The sequence below is a fragment of the Sporothrix schenckii genome (genome assembly GCF_000961545.1).
Source record: "Sporothrix schenckii 1099-18 chromosome Unknown Cont44, whole genome shotgun sequence".
NCBI lineage: Eukaryota > Fungi > Ascomycota > Sordariomycetes > Ophiostomatales > Ophiostomataceae > Sporothrix > Sporothrix schenckii.
The window spans coordinates 4,695,571-4,719,783 of NW_015971145.1; the positions used below are offsets into that span (position 1 = coordinate 4,695,571).

Genomic DNA, 24,213 nt, shown 5'->3' on the forward strand with positions numbered 1-24,213 from the left:
TTTCTGTTGCGTTTGCCTGTGCTTGTCGGGCGCGTGTTGGCTGCCATCATCTGCAAAACTGTGTAAAACTGTCTCAAAGAAATCCTCTAGTCGTTAGCCAGTGGCGGCAAGACCGTTGGCTCTGGCCCCGCTGGCGTGGTCGTTCCGGCCATTCGGTGTTCCCCGCTACGAAATCGATACGACGTAGAGGTGAGAAGCTATATTTTGTAGCGGCGCATCGATTGCACTTTCCTTGTTTGTCCTGAGTGCGGAGAAGGTGACAAAAGTGCGCGCGTGTGGACGACGTCTGCTCCACAAACCCCGTCGTGCCGCTCTTTCCATTGTCAGGTCCGCCGCACCTGCCTTGTCCCCTCTTGACCTCTTGCCCTCTTGCCCTCTTGCCCTGTTGCATATCGCCATATCGTCGACTTCCGGCCTCTTTTCTGGCTTCTTCCCTCTCCCAACCCAAGTCCACGTAATCCTGCGCATCGTTGTCGACACCCCGATCGTCCGTCCTTCTCGTGCTGCTACCGACTCTTGCAACACCCTGGTCGGCCCTGGCACGTCCACGCTTGGCGCCCTGCCTGCGTTGTGCTTTGCGCATACTCTGTGGAGGACGATCAAGGGACTCTACCCAAGAAACTCGGATAAGCACAAAACACCCAACCACTCTACCACTCAACCACAAACTCGCAAGAGCAGCAAAGGCACCGGCCACATCTGTTCTGTCATCGGCACGGGGCTATGTGACAAACCCGGTGCCTCAACTGCGCACATCTGTCCTTCCTCTCCTTCCCTTCGCCTCATCTCTCATCTGCTGTCTCTCACTACCTCATCCAGTCCCTCTGTACCGTCTTAAGCAATTGATTCCACCCTCGATTCCAACCCGTCGTGTGCTCTGCCCCCTGGCTGGTGCTGTCTCCACACACTCTTCTTGTCCTCTTTCTCAGTTTTCTCAAATCACTGTACTCCTCCCGCCCCATCCCATTATTTGCGTTTTCTTTTTTTCTTTCCTTATAAGCTCGTCAAACATCTCATCCACATCTCATCCCGCCTCCTCCCTTCTCTTTCGTTTTATAAACATAAACATCTGCAACCTATGCTCGACATAGTTCGACATCCCGACGACGTCTTGACATCTCGCCATCTCAATCGACATCTCATCAACCTCAAAAGACAGACATCTACCGTTGATACTCACCAACATCTGCTCACGCGATCGAGAGGCTCCTGGTCTTAGACTCGCTCCCTCGACTCCAGCAGCGACGTCGACCGTCGTTAGCGCGGACATCCTGAACTCCCTCTCTCAAACACACTGGAGGCACATCATCAACAATGCCCTCCTGGAAATGGTTGCTGACAGCAACCTCGGCCACGATCTCGGCCGTGGCCGCCGACATCAACTCCTCTTCTGACGCCACCATCTTCTCCATGGACTCCGTGCCCGAATGGCAACAGTCCTCAGCCATGTCCCTTCAGGTGTCCGACCCAGACGCCGACATCCTGCCAATATCATTTACAGTTGTGCCCTTAACTGCCGTTTTGGGCCTGAACCAGTCACAGGAGACACGAGGTGTAAGTTGACCGCAGCAATGACAAATTCTACCCAGTGAAGTTTTGCACCGGGCACGGTGCGTCACACAGCTCTCATACTAACAACAAATATATCTAGTCTGTGAATATCAGAGGCAACCTGATCGAGGCGACAGAATCCAATTATGCCAACATCTCAGCGAACCAAATTGCCTACCTCAACTGTGACAACACGACAAACTCATTTATCGACGCCAACCGCATATTCAACGCCCTCATGGGCAACCTGCCTGCCGCCATCTTGCTTTACAGCCAGGTCGGCAACTGCTGCGGCCTTACTGGTTCGAACCTGGCTTACCAGACCATTTTCACTATGGTGGACATGGGAGAGGCCGCCCAGGCCCTCAACATCACGAACAACGGCGACGGTGTGGCCCAGGCTGTTATCAGCGGCAATACCACATCCACCGATGGTGGAGGTGGTGGCGGCAGCGGCAGCAACTCTGCCGTCGCCATGAGCATCCTGTATAGTATTACGGGCCTCATCACCCTGCTCTTCCTCGTCATCATTGCCACCGGCGCCGTCCGCGCCCACCGCAACCCCGAGCGCTACGGTCCGCGCAGTGGATATGGCGGACGCCCGCGCCAGAGTCGCGCCAAGGGCCTGGCTCGTGCGATGCTTGAGACTCTGCCGATAGTCAAGTTTGGCGACGATACGCCCGCTAAGCCTGATCCGAGCATTGAGCTCGAAAGCTCGCCCGAATCCGTCCACAGCCGCAACCCCAACGATGTCCAGGCCCATCACCTCTCGACGATCCCCGAAGACGAAGTGTCACAGCCTAAGACCACGGGCGTGCTCGGATCTGCGCCTGGCGTGAACGCTGGGGCCGGCTCGTCTGCCGGCGTCGGCGCTGCTGCTGGTACTGCGAACGCCGCCAATGCCTCCAAGGACGTTGGCAAGGCTGCTGAAGGCGAGTATGGCGACCACCTCGGCTGCTCCATCTGCACAGAAGATTTTGAGGTCGGCGAAGACGTCCGTGTTCTGCCTTGCAACCACAAGTATCACCCTACCTGTGTCGACCCGTGGCTGATCAACGTATCCGGCACGTGCCCACTCTGGTACGTTACTCGGCTTTATTTGTCTCCCCATTCTCAAATTAAAACGCAGCCCACACCCAAGTGTAACCTTTATGGCGGACACCTTGTGGCGGCTGGTCTTACTTCTTTGGTACACGTATACTGACCCTCCTTTTTTTTGGTTTTTATAGTCGCCTGGATCTCCGTCCCAACGACGGCGAGACTGATGCTTCCACTGTTGACGGCGAGGCGCCCATGCCTCCGCCCCTGAATCCTGACGCCGGTGCGGCCGAGTCTTCCAACGATACCACGGCTACCGGCAATCGCCGCCGGGCAACGCGTATCTTTGACCTCCACCGCCTTCGCCACGCCACGGGCGAGGAGCGTATCGAGGCGCTCCGCCGCTTCCGTATAGAGAACCAGGCCGAGAACAGTGCCGATGGCAGCGCCGCGGCCACGGCCACTACGGGCAACGGCGACGAGGCCAACCGCGAGAGACTAGCGAAGCGTCTTCGCGACAAGTTCCGCATCCGGACACGGGCTCAGGAGCCGAGCTCTTCGAGCAGCAACTAATTCCATAACGGCGACGACACGCCACCACCACCCCTTAACTCTTAATGCATCTACCCTGTCTTTTCGATCTCATATACCATCTCGTTTGCCCGCATAACCCACCTTCATACATCCGACGACGACGACCTATACCCATCATTTTCTTCATTGGTGTCGGCCTTGAAACTCCTCCTTCTCACCGTTGCTCTCTCTCCTTTTTTTTTTAATTGTCGCCTATTGTCTCTTTATAAACGGACTTCAAAACGGCTTGGCGGTGTTCTTGTACGGGTTTATTTTTGCATTCTGCGCTCGGTTCTCTTGTGTTTCCTGCTGCGCCGGTCATAAACCACGATTTATTGGGACGGTATACTCTTATTTTTGTTTTATTTTATTCTAAATGATGCAAATGCGATGATGCCCTTTTTTCTTATCTTCGTGGCACTCCTATATTTACAATGTGCTCCTGTTTCGACAAATCCTTGCCGCAGAAATTTGACACTGGCATATTTACACCCCCTTTGTTTGCTATCCTGCTTACATACTGTAGAACTTGTGGAGATTGTTAAAAACAGAGCGCAGGGAAGAACGGCCTGTTATAAGTTTCTGGATTAAGACGTATTGTTCTAGATGTGAATTTTGTGCGGCGGTTATTTTGGGACGAAGCTGGGCCGCGAAAAAGAGAGACGCGGTTTGCCATTGCAGTGGCCGCTGCTAGGTTGGCCTTGTTCCAGACGATCGTCGCGAAACGGGACGAGGCAAAAAGGGCGGGGATGATGGGAACAGTTGGGTAAAATAGACGTTTATCGGCTACAAAACCATTCAAGATCCATGCCACATAGTGCAATTCCAAAAATATTTCAAAGTCAGGTTCATATTAGCACTGTGCTTAATTTGTGTGCCTTCCCCCTTTTATATATGTATGCTGTGAGTGATAAGAGATGGCATGCAATTGCATTCCCGCAAGATCTTCGTAAAGAATTACATACACAAAAAACACAAAATGAAGAAACCCGAAAACGGGCTGACAAAAACTGAGCAAGGGAAAAAAAACACCGGCCCATTGTTATCAATGCAAAGTGATGCTCCGTGGCTCGCTACGGCGCGCGCAAAATAGGACAGGAAAAAGCCGCCGCGCAATAAAATGCAACAAAACATAGGTGTAGTAAACCGCCGACGGTTTTAGTACGGCAAAGCGTTAAGGTCCACCTCGGGCTCATCGCTGTTGTTGTCCTTGTGGGCACCGCCACGGTGCTTCCCACTATTGCGGCCGAACCGCCCGCCGCCGCCGCCGCCCTCGCCCGATGCGGAACCGCCAATGCCACCGCCGCCAATATCGGGGTCGACACGGTCCAGATCCGGTGGCCGACGGGGGTTGCTACCTCCACCCGCACCACCCATACCGCCGCGCTTCTTCTTGCGGCCACCACCGCTTGCAGCACTACCACCACGGGCTCCATTTTTGCCTCCACGGTGGTTGCCATTGCCGTTACCGTGGAAGTTGGCGCCGTCATCGGCCTTGCGCTTTCCGAGAACTGCGTTAGGACCATTATGTCCGTGCTGGTGGCGGTTTCGGTCGGCTGCAGGTCCTGTCGGGATGGGTTTCGTAATGACCGGCCCGTTACCGCCGGCCATCAGGGCTGAATGGGCAGCAGCCGCTGGATGGTCACGGTTGTTGTCGCTCCGCGTCGCCTCGGCGTGGCAGCTGGCATGGTAGACCCGCGAACCGATCCGGACGGCATCGATCCAGACCCACTCCTGCGCCTCGTCGAGCCACTTCATCTCGAACTTCTCCTGGCAGATGGGGCAGGTCTGGTTGGTGTTGGCGCTGCCCGTAGGGACAGGGATCCATTGCAGCTTGGCCCCTGCAGCACCGGCATCGCCACCAGCAGCATTAGAGCCTGCTAACCGGCCACCACTGCCGCCGGCTGCACTGCTGCCGTTGGCCCCATGATGGTCGACGCCGTCCGAGTCGATCGTCTCACGAGAGTGGATCCAGTCCGCCTGGTCGACGTACCAACTGCGGTGCTGCCCACGTTTCTCGGCTTCGGCAATGCGCTGGTGGACACGGAAGTGCCAGTCCATGTGAGCTGTCTTGGCTGCACGGCCAGCCTCGTCGGTACGGAATCTACGTCCGCACTGAGTGCAAGGAGGGCCAAGGTTTTCATACATCAAAGGCAGAAGGTGAGGACGGAATCTATAGAGCGCGAAGGGTCGGTTAGTGGACATTCTGCACTCGATTACAGCAACGCCAAAAGTGGGCGAGGGCTTACTGTTTAAGAGACGAGGACTGGAACGAAATTTCGTTCTGAATCTCGCGTAACGGGTCACGGGGAGCAGCGACGGCGTTGTTCCGGATGGACGCAATGATATTGGCCAAACCCGGAACATTCAGGCCAGCTGGGGGTAGAGGTGGCTGCGTCGGGGGCTGGAAAGGGGCATTCTGAGCAGGTGTCTGCTGTTGGAGGATTCCAGCTTTTCTAAGCATGTCCACCAAAGCCAACGGGTTGGCCGTGTTGGTTGGGGCAGATGGGGCAGGGGCAGGCGCCATTTGCTGCTGGGATAGCACACCCTGAAGCAGCTGTGCTAGCTGCGGTGTACTTGGAAATACGTATGGTGCCTGTGCCTGTGGCGGCGGTGGCGGCGGCTGTTGGTGGTGGTGCTGCTGCTGTGGTTGAGACGGCGGTTGTTGCCGCGCGGCAAGGATCGCAGCAAGCGCACCCTTCCCAAGAAGGCCGTCGATTGACATACCACCGGCAGGTGCCGGTTGTGGCGGAGGCGGCGCCGGGGTTTGTGCAGGAGGTGTAGAGCCCGCAGCTGCCATAGACCGAGCAGCGGCTAAAGCAGCCAATACGGCGGCTGACAAGGGCGGGTTGCCACCCGGCGCAGATGCGGGTGCTCCTGCTGCTGATGCCACCGGCGGGGCCTGGAAAAGAGGATAGTTGGCTGCCGGCGGCGTCGGCGCTGAGCTGATGCCGACCTTTAGATGGGCAGGTAAATTTACGGCGAGGGCATCAATTTGATTTCTTACTAGGACGAGCTTGTCGTGCTCGAGGCCTTGGCTCTTTAGGATGGTCTGTAGATCCAGCAGCGCCTTCAACCTCCCTGCCACACCGACATCATACGACTTCTCTGTAAACTCTGTCTTGGTTGCCTGGATCAACCGTTCGACATCTTCATTCAGCGACTCTAAGCTTATCCTTGAAGGAGTGGCAGGAGGGGCATAAGGATTCTGAAACGGCGGTTGCTGTTGCTGTGGCTGCTGTGGTGGTGGTTGGAACGGACCGCCCGCTGTTGTATATGCAGGCGGCTGTGGTGTTGTTTGTGTTGTTTGATTCGGTGGCTAGTTGAGAGTAACAAGCGTTAGACGCTACGGACGGAGTTACAACATGCGGGACGGACTGGTCTATCCCGCCCCGAACTGATTTGTACTTACTGGGTGGAAGGGGTACGACTGTTGCGGCGGTTGCTGTTCTTGCAGGAGGGGCTGCTGCTGGCCGTACGGGCCTTGTGGAGGGTAGCCTGGACGGCCACTGGGTCCCGGTGGTGTTGGTGTCTCGCGATAAGGAGTGGCACTGTTTGGGCGTCCACGGCCGAGCAACTGCTGCTCGCTACGTATGTGTTCGTGCTGGGCTTGCAGCGCCGATGTTCTCGCCTTAATAAGAGCATTCTCGATCGGGCGGGTGGTTTCTGGGCTGAACACAGGCCGGGGGTCGACGGACCCGGGCACTGGTTCCTTCCACGTCTTGAGCATCTCGTCCATCTTGCGTCGCGTACCATTATCGACAGAGGCGTAGGCGTCCATGAAAGTCGAATAAAGACCGCGGCCAAAGTAGATTGTGTAGGGGGTGCCAACGTTCTTGACGATGGAGTCGAGGAGGTAGAGGGCTGGCAACTTTCGTTGAGGAGCAACCTAATACGAGGATGGTTAGAATATAGAGCAGCCGGCGGCATAACAATGGGTTACGTGCGACTGCAAATAGAGTCGGCGTACCTTCTTAATGTGTTCCTGAAGCACTTCCGAAATGCCATGTGCGTACTCGGTGTTCTCCCGGGCGATGACAGTCAGCGTGGTGATCTCGACCCGCGAGTTCATCGTCAGTTCACTGAGAGCATCCCGGAAGTCCGAGGCAACGCCCTCCGACTGGTCTTCGTACGACATGACGTTGACAAGACAAGCGTGACAGAGACGTACGTTCTTTTGTCAGCTTGGTTTTCGTTATCCCTCCCGTCCTATGCCTTTGTTTTGGTGCGTTTGCAACCTCGCAAGGTCGTGCTTAATCACGCACGGCCAGATCGGTGACAACCGTCGTTTTTCTTGAGACCAAAGCTGATTGTGTGCTTTGCGACTCTCTTAAGCCCAGATGCAAAGCGTTTGGTTTCCACGGCTGATGGAACCAGGCCAACGGAAAGGGCCACAAAGCCAAACAAAACTAGCAGCGAAAGATAGAAACTCGAGCAGAATCACAAGAGTCGCCAGCATCAACGATAGCGTGTGCGAGCTCGTGCTTAGCGCGGTCTGTCTCTGAATTTCCGACCGGGCACCTGGGTCACTTTGCACTTGATGAAAAGAAGCGTGGACACGAGGAAACACGATGGCCAAATCAAATGGCCAGCAGGAATACCGGTGATGCCTAGTTTCCAAGAAAACGCACACACTCCGTCGTTTGTCCCCCACGAAAGACGGCTGTCAAAGCAACATGCAAGGCCTGATGGAAAGGATGATGGAAAAGTCGAGCGTTAAATGGAATCAATACGGAAGACGGTGGGCGATGCAGAAAGTTGGCGATGGAGTGTCGCGAATCAACAAGTTGTCAAGTTGTGGTGACAAGGCGCGCGAGCCGCGAAAAGACGAAAAGGGAATCGAAAAATAGCAAAAGAAAGAAAAAAAGAAAAGAAAACGACGGAAGGCTTTTGTTCACGAATTGACGCCCGTTTTCTCGCAGCGAGCGAAGACGCGCGCAAGACGACGAGCGAGAGAGAGATGGGAGAGAAATGAAGCAAAATCAAGGAAGAGGCTTGGATTCTTCCAAAATTGGCTCCTTGTCTCCTTCCCCTGTGTTCCCCTTCCTTCCTGTTTTAATTTTTTACGAGACCTCCCTCGTTTCCTTCTCTTGTAGCCGGCTGAGCGATTTGTTTGTCCTTGATTCCTTTCGTTGACGTTGGGAAGGAACGAAACGGTGGTTTGTCAAAAGGACAAAATTGGAAAACAAGGAAGGAGAGAAGGGGGAAGGAAAGAAAGTGGGAGTTGCAAGGGAGGAGCGACGGAGAGCTGGCAAAATAGGAAAGCAGTGTGCCTCGTGGCGCATTCTGGTGGCGCATTCTGGTGGCGCCAGAATCTAAACGGTTATGTAATACAAAGAGTCACGTGTTTTAAGCTGCCACTTGATAGTGCAGGGCTCAGGCGCAAATAGCCGAATTAGGCATTGTTGGCCCACTAACACGAATTTGCTGGGCTTTTGCTGGGATACATAAAGTAAATTTTCACTCCTTTAGCACGATTTTTATTTTTGAAATTGTTCAATTATAAGTAAAATCCAAGTGAACATACGTATTATGGTGGACAGAGAAATAAACCAGAAACGCCCGTCGACGCGTCGACCATGCAGTCCGCGTTGCTTTGTACGGAGTAGGGTATCTCCCTGAAAGAATAAAGGTAAAAAAAGAAGGAGGTAGAAACGGGGTGGACAAAGGGAAATGCATAAAACGCCAAACGAAAGAAGATCAACAAAGGTAAAGGCACAAACGCCAGTGAACGCCCCGTGAGCCAAATGTAAAGGACATTGGTAGTTGACAAAGAAAATTCTAATATGGGTGGGAAAACGAAAAGAGAGAGACAGCAGAGGGCCGTCCTGGCCTGCAGGACAGAAGCCTAGAACCGCGACATGTTGGCAACGCTGTAATGGCTGCTCATGGCAGGGTGCTGGGCCGTGGGCGGCCGGCGGATTTCGGGTATGATGGGACTGGAGCGGTCCTCGTGGTACTGGCTGCGGGCGTCGTGATCACGGTCATGGTCGTGGTCGTTGTCATCGACAACCGTAGCGGCGTCGTTGGTGTGGCTGTAGTAGTCACCGCCGCCCATACCCACACTGGCGCCTTGGTTGGCAATACCGGCCGTCTCGTCGTCGTAGTTGCCAACAGGCAGCGGGTGACTAATCTGTATCTTCTTGCCAGCAAGACCGCCTTGGCCGTGGGCCAGGAACGGACTCTTCTTGAAGACCTGGGTCATGCGCTTGAAGCGGTTGACAGGCGGGTTGTTGGCTGCAGCGCTCTCTTCATCCGCCAGGCTGCTTCCACTGCTGCCATACGTCATCTCCTCCTTGTTGTAGCGGCGGGTGTTGCTGCGGGAGATGTTTGACGAGGTGGCGGCGTAGTAGTCGGCAGGGTTGCCGCTGCCAATACCAGAGCCAAGCTTGCCGCCGTCGGCGAGGTTGCCGTCAGCGCGGATCATGCGGGCTGTCAGGCCGGATGGGCCGTCGCGGAAGATTATGGTGGCCACAAAGTTGAAGAAGCCAAAGGTCAGCGACAGGATGCCGGCGGCCATGATGAGGCGCCACAGGGGCAGGCCGATGTTCTTGATGCTGAAGACGGGCTTGTTGAGGTTGCCGAGCATATCACAGCCGAGAACGACCATAGCGAGACCGAGCCAAAGGAAGCCGTGACGGTCAGAGAAGGCGGGCCAAGAGCGCTCAAAATAGCGCTTGAGGAAGCCCCACTGGATCTCGGTGAGAATGAGGAAGATGGCGATCGAGGAGGTGAAGACGTGGGTGATGGCGTCGAAAAAGAAGAATTGGCCGGTGACGCCCGAGATGACAATCATGACCCAGCTGGCGGCGACGATGGCGATCAGAGCGATAATATTGCAGGGCCGCAGGACATTGAGAGCCCTGTAGCCAATGCCACGCAGCTTGGTGTTTCCGGAAAGGTTGAACATGGCGTCGTTTTGGACACGTTTGTCGGTCGTGAGAGTAGAGAAGATTGGGCGTTGATGTATTATTCTTGCTGCTGTCGTTCAGATCGGGCTAGCAGAGCTGGGGATTCGTGCGGATTTGAGGTTGATAATTGCAGTTTGAGAAAGGAAAAGGGGAGAAGAAAGAAGGGGGTGTCAAGATATAGTAAAAGAACCAGCTTTTGCGTGAATGTATGCAAGAGGAGGTATGTGCACCGGCACAGATGGCAAACGGCGAGAGAAGTAGGTGAACAGGACAGCAAAGAAACGAACAGAATAATGAATCGTAAATAGAAGAGAGCAAAAAGGCCAAGAAACAAAGGCACGGGGAGGTGGTAAGTGAACAATGGCTTTCTTGTCGTTTTAGGTTGACGCAGTCACCATTATCAACGAGAAATCAAAGGCGAGGAGGTGAAAGAGAGGGCGGCAAGAAAAGAAAAGCACAAAAGAAATGAACCGTGGCGACAGGCAAGAAATGTTTGAAGCTGGCCAAACGAAACAAGAAAAAAGAGAGGACGAGGGTGTTTGAAGCCCTTTAATACGATCCTGCGATTGTTCGTGGACGTTGAATGTCGTTCGTTTTGTGGAGACCTTTCGGGGACGCTGTGAATGGTACGATTTGGTGGGGAAGGAACGTGGGAAAGGAAAGAGCGAGCTGCGCGCTTGCATCGAGCGTTGCTCAAACGAGCTCCGGCAAACCGACGACAGCCAAAGAAACGACGAGAAAATGAGGCCAAAAAGGAGCGAAAGAAGACAACAAGCTGACGAGATTGGAAGACGAAGAGAGATTCAGGGTTGCAAAAGGGAAACAAGTTCTGTCGATGTCCTCTGTTGTCCTCGACTTGTTTCGCATTTTCAGGCCGTGGTGGCCAATGAATATTTTAACGCTGGTCCAGGCCGAACACACCTGGCCAGGGCCAGGGCCTGGAAGGACTGGCCCTCTGCTCTGAGGGCTCTGCTCCTTGATTGTCGTACATGTCTTTCAGTCCTGCTCTATTCCAATTCTTCTGGTATGAATGGATCTCGCCCTCACGTTGGCGGCTGTTTGCGGCCTGAGACAAGACAGGGGGCCATGAGGGACAAACGCCGTCGTCTCGGAGAAGGAACACCGTCTCTCCTGCTCTCATTCTTTTCCTCTTCCAAATTCTGATTTTTCCTATTCCGAGCCTGGTCTCATAGTCGCATCACTGTGTCACGCGCCGGGTACGCTTTGGGAGTCATGCCTTGCAGCACATATGTAGATGCACTCGCAGTCACTGTCGCGGCCACCATCCAGTCACAGTCGTTGCGTGGATGCATAACCACAGCGCAACCTGGGTCATACGCCCCTTGTTGTCCAGTGTTTCTCTGGGTTTCTACTTTGTACGTGTCTCTCTACGTGTTTCTTGCCTTCAGCCGGACCAGCGAGACCACTACCTTGCCACCAGAACCAGAGCAAGTGACGAGGCTACTACGTGCTTCCCGGTCTTGGGATGATAGACAGAGCAGTGCGATTGACCGTCGGTGTGATCGCTGGCAAAAGGACGGGAAACATGTCCTCCCATGTACGATGCCATGTAAATCGCGGTACAATTGTAGTAGTGCAAGTCCAGACGAGGTACTGCGTCCGAGGATCGACTGGGAGAAGGAGCGATGGAAGCTGGCCAGGCAAGGGAAGGGGCAGGCGAGGATCTCAACGGCCTTCGGCCTTCGCATGAAAACGATGCGTCGCTGTCCAAACGTCCCACGAGGAACCTGCATGCCGCTTTCTTGGCGTCGGTATCAAGAGGGCGAGACGTGCGCGTGGAAGAAGTCCAAGGCTAAAATAAAAGTGTCGTGTGGAAGCAGATCGTCGCCCTCAGAGTCGTCGTTGGCGCGGCCTCGATTGGCTCCCAGGGCAGTTTCCAGTGTTTCAGGTCTGTTGGGCTGTTTGGGAGGAGAAAAGTGGAGACCTTCCGGCTCTGCGACAGGGTTTTGGTTTGTGTGAAGCGTGTAAAACAACAACAGCGCCAGCACACTTGGGCATACGACTCAGCCAACGCGCCGACGTAGCCCGAATATGCGATGCAAAATGCATTGTAGAACCGCCTCTTCTTTGCGTACAGCGCATTCATGCTGTTGGTTTGCACAGCCATCCTTTCACCACCCGAAAACGTACACAAATACAAGTGACGCTTAAACTGTATGGCACCTGCCTCACTTGCCGCCATGACCGGGAAGGAAGGCGCACAGGAGCACGGAGAGAATACAAAGTAGAGGCACGCCGAATGTGCTGCCAAACGTTGCTCAGAGGCTCATCTGTTGATTCTGCTCGCTGACGGATTCTGTTCTAATCGCTTATTTACCTCATATGTCGGGAGAATAGAAGACGAAAATGGTCTAAAATGGAAGCGCTGAGCGCGTCTACAAGGCCGGCAGTCGGCGTCTGTACTCCACTAACATGAACAACGGCAATTCACATGTAACGTGTGTATGTCGTATCCTACAAGACGATAGGCTCACCTGGAAAGACGTGCTGGAAATTGGGCAAGGACAGAGGTATCGGACGTTGGACATGAGCGGGCCGAACAAACAGGCCGCCTGTCGAGGCCACCACCGGCGGCTATCGTCCACAGCCGTCTCTTTGTTATATCGTGTCCTATTTTAGTCCGGGCCCTCGAGGACAGCTCGTGGAAAAGACGAAGCAGAATCGGTGGCTTGCTGACGAGTGGTTGGCGAGCTGTCGTTAGATAGAACGTTGTAAAGGACAAATGGCTCCTACCAGTTGCACGTGCCTCATTTTTAGCATATCGCTTTAGTGGCGCCAGCCCAGACAGCTGCGTAGCCCGGGATGATAGAGGCCCCACCGACCCTGATGTCGCAAACCCCACCTGACCATTCTCGTTGCCTCACTGCTACGACAGTAGTTACTCCGTACAAAAAGGCCAAAATAGCATCAACGCGGCCGGCGCCTCTCGCGCCTTTTTTCGGGCCTCGCATTTTTTGCCGCCTTTTGTTCTTCGTTACCTCTTCCTCCCTCACCTACATTTCCGTCGACTGGACACGCGCTCGCTACGCACACGCCCGCACACCATCGCTTAGTCCTTTATCTTTTTCAACCCCTTTTCTCTTGTTTTGTCGGTTTTCGCCAGACCAACCCGACGGCCACTTTCGCCATGGCTCGCGGCAACCAGCGGGACAAGGCCCGCGAGAAGAACCTCAAGGCTCAGGCCGGCCAGGTACGTTCGAGCTCAGACTATATGGGGGTGGCAGAACAGCTTTCTAACGATGGCTCTCTCGTTGCAGAAGAAGGCCAACACCAAGAGCGGCACCGAGATGCAGCGCGACCGCGACGAGCTGGCAAAGAAGATGCGTGAGAAGCAGGCAGCTGGTGAGGACTCCTTTTTTCTTCTTTTTCTGGCGGCAAGCCGAGGAGGGGGTGACGTCGTTGAGGACCGTTGGCTACATGAAGACTCAAACTGACACATGTGTTCTCGTTTCTTAGCCGATGCGCGGAAAGCGGCCGAGGCTGCGGCCAAAAAATAACCTGGGACGCGTACGAACATGGAGCATAGGGGACTCGAGGACAGGAAACGTTTGGATCGAAAAACCGGTGTCCTTTTACTTCCGTTTTGGTTCTCTCCGAATGGGCCGGGCATACACGACAATGCGGTATTGAAAGCCTGTGTAATGTGGGCCGATTTGGGGGCGCATCATGACGAGTAGGACAACAGGTAACGCCGGAGGACTTCGTTCTCGGTGACGAGTGCCTCGAATCCTCTTCCAAGTTCTGTTCCTGAGGCGTTTCTGACGTGACTTAGCCCTTTTTTGTATGGAGTCTTGCTACCCTTTGAGGAACCTGCGTTGCGTTTGGCGTTCTCTTTTTAATATTACCCTTTTTTTGTGCATATCCTCTACCGGTCAACACAGACAGCGGCATGGGTGGATTGCACAAGATTTCTCTTGGAATAGACGACATATATAGCAAATCGATACGATTGTACACCTTCGATTTGACACTGCACTGCAAACGTACTTTACATCGGCATTGTTTTGCTTTACATCTTTACCAACTATAGGGCATTGAAGAAACCGTTTTCATGTTTTTTTTTTCTTGGCTGTTGCGAAAATGGGTAAAGTTTTTTATGGAAAAAAGGCGTCCTATTAAGTCCATCCAGAAAAAAAATACGAACCAGTCATATGTACCTTTTCATCCGGGAAACAAGCCTCATAAAGGAAGTTTTTTGAGACAAAGATGAAGAGGGAAAGGGAAGAGAAAGTAGGGGAAAGTAAAACACGACAGGAGAAAACTGGAGAATAGAAAAGAACATGAAAAAGGAGTCCAGGAACATAGCCTTTTCGGCTCTCTCACAAGCGACGAAAACAAGACGCAATGGTAGTCAAAAGGGTAACAAATGAACATGACGTACAACACGCCTACACGTGGAGACGCATTTATGCGACCACGGCAGTCGACGGCAGGGAGCCACCGAAACCACCAAAGGCACCGACGCCCTGTGCCTGGACAGCCGGGAATGAGCCAGCAGCGCACATGACAGCGCACGAGCAGGAGCCGTCGGCGTTAATACTGCCGGTGCCCGTGGTCAGACCGGTGCCGCTCGAGCCGACGGCAGCAGCCGTGTTGGTCGCAGCTGTGCCGCCCAGCGTAGCAGTCAGAGAGTCGGCGGCAGCCACAGCCGAGGTGGTGGTGCCAGAAGCGACAGTGGTACCGGTGCCGCTACCAGCAGCAGCGCCACCAGCGGCAGCGCCACCAGCGGCGGCGCCGCCACCGTTACCGGTAATGGCACTGCCAGTGCCGGTGCCGTTCTGGGCAATGGCCATCTGCTGGAACATGGCCTGTGTCTTTGCGGCAGTGGGGTTGATGGAGAAGGTCATGCCCTTACCGCAGTGACCTTTCTGACGGCAGTAGAACCCTGTTTTATTGGTTAGTTCGGTTTGGAAACAAGAGTATGTGGACAAAAGCGGGCTCAAGACATACACAGAGGAGTGTCGACCATGACCTGAAGGGCGACCTGCGGCGGTGGGTTGACAGAGTTGTTGGCGTTGGGCTGGAAACCAGAGTCCATGCCGCCGGCGAGCAGCTCGCAAGGGGTGGCAAAGGCAGACTGGGAGACGGTGTGGTTCTGGCTCAGGAACGTGAAGATGACCATGTCGCCGACATTGGCGACGATGCTGCTGGGCTCGTACGCCAAACCCTTGGGGCCACCAACTGTGACCGTGTGCGTTGCGCCAGCACCGCCAGCGACGGCCGTCGCACCAGTCGCGGTGGTTCCAGTACCACCACCGGCAGCCGCCACAGTCGTCTCGGCCGGGGCACCAGCAACACCACCAGCACCGGCCGTCACCGTCTGTGTGACCGTCGAGACGGCGTTGATGGTAGTGGTGGGCACGCCGCCACCACCGTTGACCCAGATGACGACGATCTCGCTCAGGGAACCCAAGACCAAACCAGCTTCGGCGAGCAGCGCGGCGTCGGCGTTGACGACCTGGCTGCTGCCGACGCCGCCGACACCGCCGACACTGCCGACACCACCAACATCACGAGAGGGGTGAGGTCCGCCCTTGTTGTTGTCGGCGTTCTTGGGATCGCGGCGGACAGGGTAGACGTTGTGGACGGCCTTTGCGAGCGCCACGGGGGCAATCGCCAAGCTTAATGCTGCGGAGAACTTCATTGTGACGGTTGAGAAGAGAGAGAAGTGAGAAAAAAAGACTAGCTTTTGGCGCCGAAAAAGACTCCTTGAATATGAAATTTTCTGTTTTTGTGTCGTAGGACTTTCTCAAAAAGATTCCTCTAGGGGTTTCCGAATGGTGGTGCTTGAACGAAAGGTAAAATCTGGATGTCGAGCCTGCTCGTTAATAGGACGAGAGAAGTGAAATGAACGCAGGAAAAGAAAAGAATGGAACGTCTTGTCCGAAGGTTGACGAAAATTACGAAGACGAGAAACAGGTATAAGAAACAAAAAAGAGGAAAGGAAAGAAGGAGAGAGAAAGGGAAGAAGGGAAGAAGGGAAGAGAGGAAAGAAAAGGGAAAACAAGACGAGAGAAGGGAAAGGGGGAGTACATAAAAAGAAAAGTCTTGGCTTGATCCTGTCTCCGAGTTCCGTTCTCCTCTCTCTGTTTGTGTATAAGTGGAAACCCACATCCCATCCATGCACGTTATCTGGGCGTGGTATGGGAAGCTCAGAAGAGGAGACGATCCCAGACCGGGGTGTTGCTGTGCACGGAGTATGTAGTGTTTCTTTTTACTGACCAGCTTGTTCCTCTGTTTTCTTCGAGGGTCTGTTCTTCATCGACTGCCTTCGATTCCCTGCTGGTCATCCCCTCCCCGCCACCCTCGTAAGCTCGTAAGGGGTGTAGCATACGCATCACGGAGTCAGCGGGGCTTCACGGCGGAGGACTGAGTGCAGGAAATGGCGTGACTGGGGCGAGGAGACAAAGGGGTCGCTCTGAAGCTGCGTGGCTCTCAGAGAGGGTCGTTGAGAGCTGCATCACCCCCTCGAGCCTCACCAGAATTTCGAAACAGATGGCCGTGCATCATCCGGCCAAGGGGTGTTCCCTGCCACGGCCGGGCCCAGGTGTCTCCGGACAGTATGCAAGCACGAGAGGCAGGACTCTTGGGACGTCGTGACGAGGCTCTGCTGGAGATGCCCAGAGCTGGGAAAGGATGCAGACTCGACGGGAAAATTAGAGTAATGGGTCGGACAGGTAGGGTTGCAATGCAGGCTTGGGTTCAAACAGTGTCTGTTTCCTGGGAAGGAAGGGTCTGGAGGTCCGTGTTAGGAAGTTGCGTGTGAGAAAGCGACGGCCACTAACACAGGAAGGTGCTGGCCGCTGGCAAGAGAGCTTCGCAGGGCCAGTTCCTGGGCTAGCGCGGGGGCTTGTGTTTTATGGTTGTTGTGGCAGATCTGTCTCGGATCGTGTTTTGGCATTTGTCGCTACGGTGAATGGTGACAGGGGTCGGTGTCTGGTCGGTCTGGGTCGTCGTTTCCTTTGCACCTGTCGAAAGCAGCCTGCTTCCGCTTTGGCCGTTTCCGCAGCCAAAGAGACTGGCACCAAAGACAGTTTGCTCCTTCCTACGAAATAATCGTTATGAAATACCGACTTCTAATATCTACACACCCTAAAATAGGCAAAAATGCAAGAAGGGAGGTGCGACCGACTTGTCAAGTGTCGTCTGGACTTTGCAAGCTTCAAGGCCCTATCTTCATAAGACGGATGCTGCTGAGAGATGCAGAACATGTTGTCTATTGGTTATCTCTCTTGAGATGGCTCTTTTCTTTTCTTCTGTTTTGTGAACTTTATTTCTTCTGCTTCTATGGGCTCTGCGATGGGTCCTCTTGGAAACCAATGGGACTGTGCCATTTGTTTAACACTCCGCATAGAAAGTCGCGGCCAGAGACAAAAGAAGCAAGAGCAAGGGGAACACGCAGCAAGGATGGATTTTCTTCTTCTTTTATTTCTGGGCTAATTATCTCAAACGAGCCCCAGGAGTTGCTGCGTATGAGTCGCATTTCTACACATTGGGCGGATGCTGTCATCCCAAATGCGGTTGCTGACCGGCGCTATTCCATGCTACGACCTCGCCTTCCCCAGCGGGCCCTAAACTTTAGAGGCCCCTAGACCGCCCCTAATTACGGCACTTCCCACCTCCTGTAACCGCTCTGCTTCACCGGCGGCTTTGGAATACAAAATGCAAGGTAAGAAAGGCCCAATTATGAGTTTTCCGTCCACCTCCTCTTTATTCCTACCTTTTTTCTTAAACAGTATTTGCCGCCTCAGCCACCCGGCAGAGACTCTTTCCAGACTGCTCTTCAAGCACTATTAACAAGCGCACAGTTTTGCTATTGTCAAGCCTGGTCTGGTCTGGTCTGGCGTTGTCTTTTTGGGCAGGGGCCCTGTCATCGCAAAACAGAAAGAAAAATAATGGAACATGAGGCTCCTCATCCAGTGCAACTGCATCGTCTGGCCATGAACCTTGGCCTTGCCCCTGAATGCTCCATCAGGGGAGAGTCGAGCTTTCTGTTTGTGTGGAAGGAACGCTCACGATTCTTGTATGTCGTACTTTAATTTCCACAGAACCTGACTCGTCTTGGCCTTTTTTCTGTCGACGGAATTGTGGCTCTTGGCTTGACGGCATCCGGGCATTTGCAAAGGTATGACCGCATGGGAGTGTGAGGACCGGAAGGCGGAACGGTGAACACAGCGACTTTAGGGGATTCGGAAAGAAAGTAAATCTTCTAGGTGTCTGTTTTTGACAAGAGTTGCTATGTCGTACATGAGACGGAGAATAAATGGCAGATGAATGAAGCCTATGAGGCAAAACGTAAGGATGCCATGGAACCCGAGAATGCTGCGTCCATCCGTATGTCGCTATACGGAGTTGAAAATTGCCCGCGGCAGGAGGGCTAGAGAACACTGAAGAGACAGCTGCTCTACAAGAAGAGCTGGAATGGTCAAAAGTTTGAATGCAAAAGACTGAAATGGAAAAGGCCCGGGCGCATCCAAATCCGCCCTCGCGTTCCGCCTCCTGGAAACAAGATGTGTATCAGGTCGCCTGGTGCGTGTGCTACTGGGATTCTGCTGGCAGCAAAATATCCCTTTCATTTTGTGTTCGCCCATGCCTCTTCACATTTTCCTTGGCAAGGCTTGTCGTCGATCAGGAGACATGGCTGGAGTGCACCCTCCTTCCAGAGTGTGCGCTCGGCGTACACCTATTTTGATTCGTTACTTTGTAATATGGCCGTTGCCATCTGATCCGCCCGCTTTTGTTCATTGTTCCTACCATAACATCTTTCGTTTTCTACTTCTGGGGGCGTGCACGCGTTTCGCCGAACATCTCTGCAATTTCTCCTCGGAAGCTGGATGCTTGTCGTAATCCGGAATTGCAGCTGCATCCCAAGAGAGGTGGGGAAGCAAGACGATGCCCCATGGCGTGCTATTTTGTGATCTCAGCAATGTATTTCTCTCAGGTTCGCTGACTAGCTAGCTGCACTCAAAAATCGTCTGGTCATTGTTGCATCTCTTGGCCATTTTCAAGGTCCACTTCGACGCCATCTTCTGCTTGTCCGGTCTGTGCTTTTTCAACTCTGTTCGATGGCTGTAGCTCTGAATGCTGCTGCTGCTGCTCCTTTATGGCTTGTTGTTGGCCCTCATATAGGCCGGTGTAGTAGCCGGCGTAGTACCAAGACATGAGCAGCTTTTTCAAACCTTCGTCCGCTTTTATAAGACGTATTAGTAGATGCGACGGACACGGATACCGGAATAGAGAGGCGGGAGAAATGAACATACTTCCTCCCAAGACGGTTTGCGGTGGTAGCAGGACAGAAGCTGGCGGCTGTTAATGTGCCAAGAATGTCAGTCAAAGAACGCATCAAAAGCATAAACAAAAGGGAAAAAAAAAGTATAACAATGGGGTGGGGGCCCATGGTATCGAAACAATGAACGGTTAACAAAAAAGAAGAAAAAAAGTGTAGCAGAAATGCTTGTCGTGGACCCTTTCCGCTCTCTCGTCGTCGGGATCGACGGTGGGATCGCCTTCATCCGCTCAGCACCAGACCGCTCGACTGGCTGGGCAAAAAAAGAGGGGAATGATGAATGGAGCAGTAATGTATAAGGTTAGGTTGGACAGTACCGTGTTTGATGCAGGTGCAGCGAATGTACGGCCGTTTGTCCTAGCTGATGCTGGTGCTTGCGCAGGCTCCGGGGCTGATGAGGCTGCACTGCCCGTCACCTCGCCCGGAACTGTGGCACCCTCGTCGTCCGCCGTCATCACACCATCCGGGCCCTGTGCTCCTTCTTGGACGGCACTGCGGGTTGTTTCAGGCTTGGCGTCCCGACTCGTTTGTGACCTGTGTTGTTTGGTTGCAGATATGTTAGCAAGGACTGTACGAAAGTAGAAAATAGGAAGTAGAAAATAGAACGAGAGAATCAAATCAAGAGGACAAGGCGGCAACAAGAAACATGCGGCGTTTTGTTTCGCCAAGGATGTGACACAGTGGCGAGAGGGAGAGAAGAAAGGAGAAAAAGTAGAGATGTAGTGGTTGGACCTCCGAGGACCGAAGATGAAACAAGTTTGGTCTTTCATTGCCACCTTTGCTCCCGCCGTCTCTCATCTGTGTGCTGGTCCAAACGGATCTCAAGATTTTTCGTAGTGCAAACAGTTTATGTTTCTCCTAAACAACTTCTGGCCATAAAATCGCGTGACATTTTTTGAGATCCTCTTCATGACTTTGTTATGTATCAACTTACCGCGGTGGATCATTTCCGAGAATCGCCTGCAGGTCGCCAACAGTGCCTCCACGCGCCCGGACGTCGTGGAAGATCTGAGGTGCCCAAGTCAGTGATGGTGGTCAAGACGTGGTGAGGTATATGGAGATGTGGCTCTGGGACGAATGGGCAACGCACCTTGTAGTCGCCAACGACACGGTCCCACGAATTGGCGATGGCCGCGTCTTCCCACAGCGAGCTGTCTTGCGCAGGTGCAGCTCCTGTCATGGCCACAAAAAGCTGTATACGGCGCGTTTGAGTGTGGCCGAGTCGTTGCGTAATGTGTGGCGTGAGCTACAGACGATGTTCGTTGCAAAGTCGCTATGATGAAAGCTGTTTCGAGGCATGAGATGAGGTTGAGATGCAGGGTCCCAACGAGACGCTAGTGGACTTCTTTCTTGTCTAGGCGCGCCTGCCTTCTCAGTGGACTCGGTTTCTCATAGTGGGCCGCTCTCACAAATCTGCAGCTATCCAATTCACACACGACCTGCATTCATCATGTAGATCATTGAAGACTCCTCTCTTCGTCTAGGATGATCTGAGTTGCTAGGCAGACGCTCGTTTAACAAGGTTGTCAGACATCCTAAGATTACAGCCAAGCCACCACAAAGCGCTGCCCTCAGCCAAATCCTCCAGCCATAATCGCCGGACTTCATCCGGATAAGATACACCAGTCGACCCATTAGGCCCAAGTGACCAAAATGCCCACAAATCCTTTGAGCTACTGCATATCGTTCGCAGCAGTGCCCAGCATGCGTTCCGTAAGTGTCAGTACGCAGCTGTCACCGAGCCCCGCAACAGTGTACAATAGTCCGGAGACGGCGGCTTCTCCAGGGAGGGATTTGCGTGCGCTAGACGGGTCTGGCCAGGAAAGAGCAGCTCCAGAGCTGGCTTCGGTAGCACCTGTCCCGTCTAACCTATGTGCCTCTCCCCTCTTCTCCTCTCCAAATCGCAGGGACGAGCAGGGAAAGCGCGATCCAGTGAGCAGACGGGTGAGTAGATGCAGAGACACAGCCGCCAAAAGGACTTGCTTCATTGAGTAGCCCCGCACGCAAACGATGCGATAGCGGGCCCCGTCCTTATGACCACAAAGAGAGGAAGGAACCATGCTACATTTTCACCCGGCAGCCGGTGTTCCGCGCTATATTTTACAGCGATGTATGGTTATGAGGAGCGTAGTAAATTGGGGAAGGTGCCAGGAACAAGGGACGAAGCACGGAGACCGCGCCGTAAAAGAGGACGAAAGAAGCGCAGTCTCCTAAACGCGAGTCCTCCGTAAGCGGCGAGTACGGTAGGAATCTATTTCTAAGAGGCACGCTGGCCCGTTGCCTTCGCTTCCATTGTGCTATTTTTCTTCCTACTCTCTTTCTCCCGCGAGGAGCATGCACAGTCGAGGCACCATGAGCACAGGCGAAGTATGTTGGCCTCTCTGACAGATAGAAAAGCACACAAGCATGAATTCATACTGACCATCCGCTAGGACTACTACATCGGCGTCGATGTCGGCACAGGATCGGCACGGGCGTGTGTGATCAACGCGGCCGGCGAGATCAAGGGCCTGGCGTCTGAGGACATCCGGCTGTGGAAGGCTTCGTACGGCATCGACGAGATTCATTATGAGCAGTCGACGACCGACATTTGGCGGCACATCTGCGGCTCCGTCCGGTCAGCCGTGGCCGAGGCAGGCATTGAGGCCAGCGCCATCCGCGGCATCGGCTTCGACGCCACGTGTTCGCTCGCCGTCTTCAGCCACGACACCGACGAGCCCATTACCGTGACCAAGTCCGGCCTGCACCAGACCGCCGGGGACGAGGATCACCGCAACATCATCTTGTGGCTCGACCACCGCGCCCTCGCCGAGACGGACGCGATCAACGCCACCGGCCACAACCTGCTGCGCTACGTCGGCGGCACCATGAACGTCGAGATGGAGATGCCCAAGGTGCTGTGGCTCAAGAACCATATGCCCGCCGATGTCTTTGCGCGCTGCAAATTCTACGACCTTGCCGATGCCTTGACGCACCTGGCCACCGGAAACGAGACCCGCAGCTTCTGCAGTACTGTGTGCAAGCAAGGCTTTGTGCCGGTCGGCGTCGACGGCAGCGTCAAGGGGTGGCAAGAAGACTTTTACCAAGCCGTCGGCCTCGGCGAGTTGGCCGAGGACAACTTTAAGCGCGTCGGCGGCGTCAACGGGGTGGTTAGCCTTCTTGGTGTTTTTTTTTTTGGTTGCTTTGCTTGCCGTCCACATGACATTTGCTAACCTCCTGGTCTCCCATGCAGAACGGCCACTATCTCAGTGCTGGCGAGCTTGTCGGCCCGCTGTCCGCCAAGGCAGCCGCTGAGCTCGGCCTGGAGGCGGGCATCGCGGTCGGCAGCGGCGTCATCGACGCATATGCCGGCTGGATCGGCACCGTCGGCGCACCCGTCGATCTGGGCGACAAGGCCAACGACGTCAGCCAGGCCTTTACACGACTGGCCGCCGTCGCCGGCACGTCGACCTGCCACTTGGCCATGTCGCGCAACGCTGTCTTTGTCGACGGCGTCTGGGGCCCCTACCGTGACGTCATGCTGCCTGACTTTTGGATGGCCGAGGGCGGGCAGTCGGCCACGGGCGAGCTGATCCGCCACGTCGTCGAGACGCACCCGGCGTTTGCAGAGGTCAGCGCTACCAGCGCCGAGTCCCAAACGAACATCTACGAGTACCTCAACAACCGCCTACGCGCGCTCGCGTCCGAGGCTGGTAGTCCCGCCGTCGGACACCTCACGCGCCACCTCTTCTTCTACGGTGATCTCTGGGGCAACCGCTCGCCCTTGGCCGACCCGCACATGCGCGGCGCCCTCGTCGGCATGAGCAGCACCGACAACTTGGTCGACGGCCTCGCCCTGCTCTACTACGCTGCGCTCGAGTTCATCGCCTTGCAAACGCGCCAGATTGTCGACACCATGAACGCCGCCGGCCACGAGCTGCGCAGCGTCTTCATGTCCGGCAGCCAGTGCCGCAACGACCTGCTCGTCAGCCTCGTCGCCACCGCGTGCGGCCTGCCCGTCGTGATTCCGCGCTACGACAATGCCGCCGTCGTGCACGGCGCGGCCATGCTGGGCGCCAAAGCTGCCAGCGGTGGCGCCGACAAGGGAGCCACCGAGCCCCTGTGGACGATCATGTCGCGCATGACCCAAGCAGGGCGCGTTGTGCATCCCTCTGACAACGTCAGGGAGGTGAAGCTGCTGCAGGCCAAGTACGAGGTGATGCTGGATCAGCTCAAGACGCAGCGGGCGTATCGCAGCAAGGTGGACGCTGCTGTGGCGGGATGGACGAAGTGAGGTCAAAACATAAGAGAAACGCAGTCTTGGCCCCGGATACGATATAATGAGCATGTAAGCGGTAATTGGAATGCAAAAATGCATAAAATTAAAATGTCGAATACAGTGCTGCGGGTGAATGCCAATCGCCGCTTCCTGGTGTGAATGAACCACCGTTTTGCTGTGTCTGGAACCTGCGTTTGTTGGTTGCACTTGCTTGACAGGGCGCTACTTCCTAATTGGCTGATGGTGACTGCTCCTTTCTTTAAAAGGACCCACAGAAGGCAAGCACCGCCCAAAGCCCAAGCAACCAGGAAGCTATGCTCAATAAATTTTAATCCAAAATAAATCCAATAAAAAACGCGAAAGCAAAGGGCATCAAAAGAGAGGTTCACCACCTCATAAAACCGACGCCTTTTGTTGCTTCAAAGGTGCAGCAGGCCACCCACCGCCCCTCCACAACACGCAACCCCCCGACGACCGGGCATCTCCACGACGGCAATCCTTCCTTGCATCCGTCAAATAAGTGCTCGCATACTTTCGCACCCGGATTGACGCGTGTTTACCCTCGTTTCACAAGC

At 54.4% G+C, this 24,213-nt stretch overlaps 8 protein-coding genes across 8 annotated transcripts; 3 read left to right on the forward strand and 5 right to left on the reverse strand.

The window, feature by feature from the left end:
- Positions 1–165: 165 nt before the first annotated feature.
- On the reverse strand, positions 166–583 carry SPSK_10005 (uncharacterized protein; the record flags this gene model as incomplete). The annotated part of the gene is made up of 2 exons (XM_016736568.1): positions 166–241; positions 300–583. 2 exons carry the CDS (start codon positions 581–583, stop codon positions 166–168), a joined length of 360 nt encoding a protein of 119 aa, XP_016588221.1.
- Positions 584–1,314: 731 nt separating this feature from the next.
- SPSK_08896 (RING finger domain protein) lies at positions 1,315–3,162 on the forward strand (the record flags this gene model as incomplete). The annotated part of the gene is made up of 3 exons (XM_016735482.1): positions 1,315–1,554; positions 1,652–2,631; positions 2,781–3,162. 3 exons carry the CDS (start codon positions 1,315–1,317, stop codon positions 3,160–3,162), a joined length of 1,602 nt encoding a protein of 533 aa, XP_016588222.1.
- A 1,158-nt stretch (positions 3,163–4,320) lies between these two features.
- SPSK_08457 (pre-mRNA cleavage complex 2 protein Pcf11) lies at positions 4,321–7,300 on the reverse strand (the record flags this gene model as incomplete). Its single annotated transcript, XM_016735054.1, has 4 exons — positions 4,321–5,335; positions 5,412–6,481; positions 6,575–7,051; positions 7,133–7,300. 4 exons carry the CDS (start codon positions 7,298–7,300, stop codon positions 4,321–4,323), a joined length of 2,730 nt encoding a protein of 909 aa, XP_016588223.1.
- A 1,710-nt stretch (positions 7,301–9,010) lies between these two features.
- SPSK_09506 (uncharacterized protein) lies at positions 9,011–10,072 on the reverse strand (the record flags this gene model as incomplete). The annotated part of the gene is made up of 1 exon (XM_016736078.1): positions 9,011–10,072. One exon carries the CDS (start codon positions 10,070–10,072, stop codon positions 9,011–9,013), a length of 1,062 nt encoding a protein of 353 aa, XP_016588224.1.
- A 3,149-nt stretch (positions 10,073–13,221) lies between these two features.
- SPSK_10105 (4F5 domain protein) lies at positions 13,222–13,528 on the forward strand (the record flags this gene model as incomplete). Its single annotated transcript, XM_016736661.1, has 2 exons — positions 13,222–13,284; positions 13,352–13,528. The coding sequence occupies 2 exons, from the start codon at positions 13,222–13,224 to the stop codon at positions 13,526–13,528; spliced, it is 240 nt and encodes a 79-aa protein (XP_016588225.1).
- A 972-nt stretch (positions 13,529–14,500) lies between these two features.
- SPSK_09356 (serine-threonineeeee rich protein) lies at positions 14,501–15,738 on the reverse strand (the record flags this gene model as incomplete). Its single annotated transcript, XM_016735930.1, has 2 exons — positions 14,501–14,979; positions 15,045–15,738. The coding sequence occupies 2 exons, from the start codon at positions 15,736–15,738 to the stop codon at positions 14,501–14,503; spliced, it is 1,173 nt and encodes a 390-aa protein (XP_016588226.1).
- Positions 15,739–19,073: 3,335 nt separating this feature from the next.
- SPSK_09166 (uncharacterized protein) lies at positions 19,074–20,560 on the reverse strand (the record flags this gene model as incomplete). The annotated part of the gene is made up of 5 exons (XM_016735744.1): positions 19,074–19,282; positions 19,355–19,400; positions 19,698–19,914; positions 20,315–20,388; positions 20,471–20,560. 5 exons carry the CDS (start codon positions 20,558–20,560, stop codon positions 19,074–19,076), a joined length of 636 nt encoding a protein of 211 aa, XP_016588227.1.
- Positions 20,561–21,732: 1,172 nt separating this feature from the next.
- On the forward strand, positions 21,733–23,653 carry SPSK_08848 (ribitol kinase; the record flags this gene model as incomplete). Its single annotated transcript, XM_016735434.1, has 3 exons — positions 21,733–21,747; positions 21,813–22,529; positions 22,613–23,653. The coding sequence occupies 3 exons, from the start codon at positions 21,733–21,735 to the stop codon at positions 23,651–23,653; spliced, it is 1,773 nt and encodes a 590-aa protein (XP_016588228.1).
- Between the last annotated feature and the right edge of the window lie 560 nt (positions 23,654–24,213).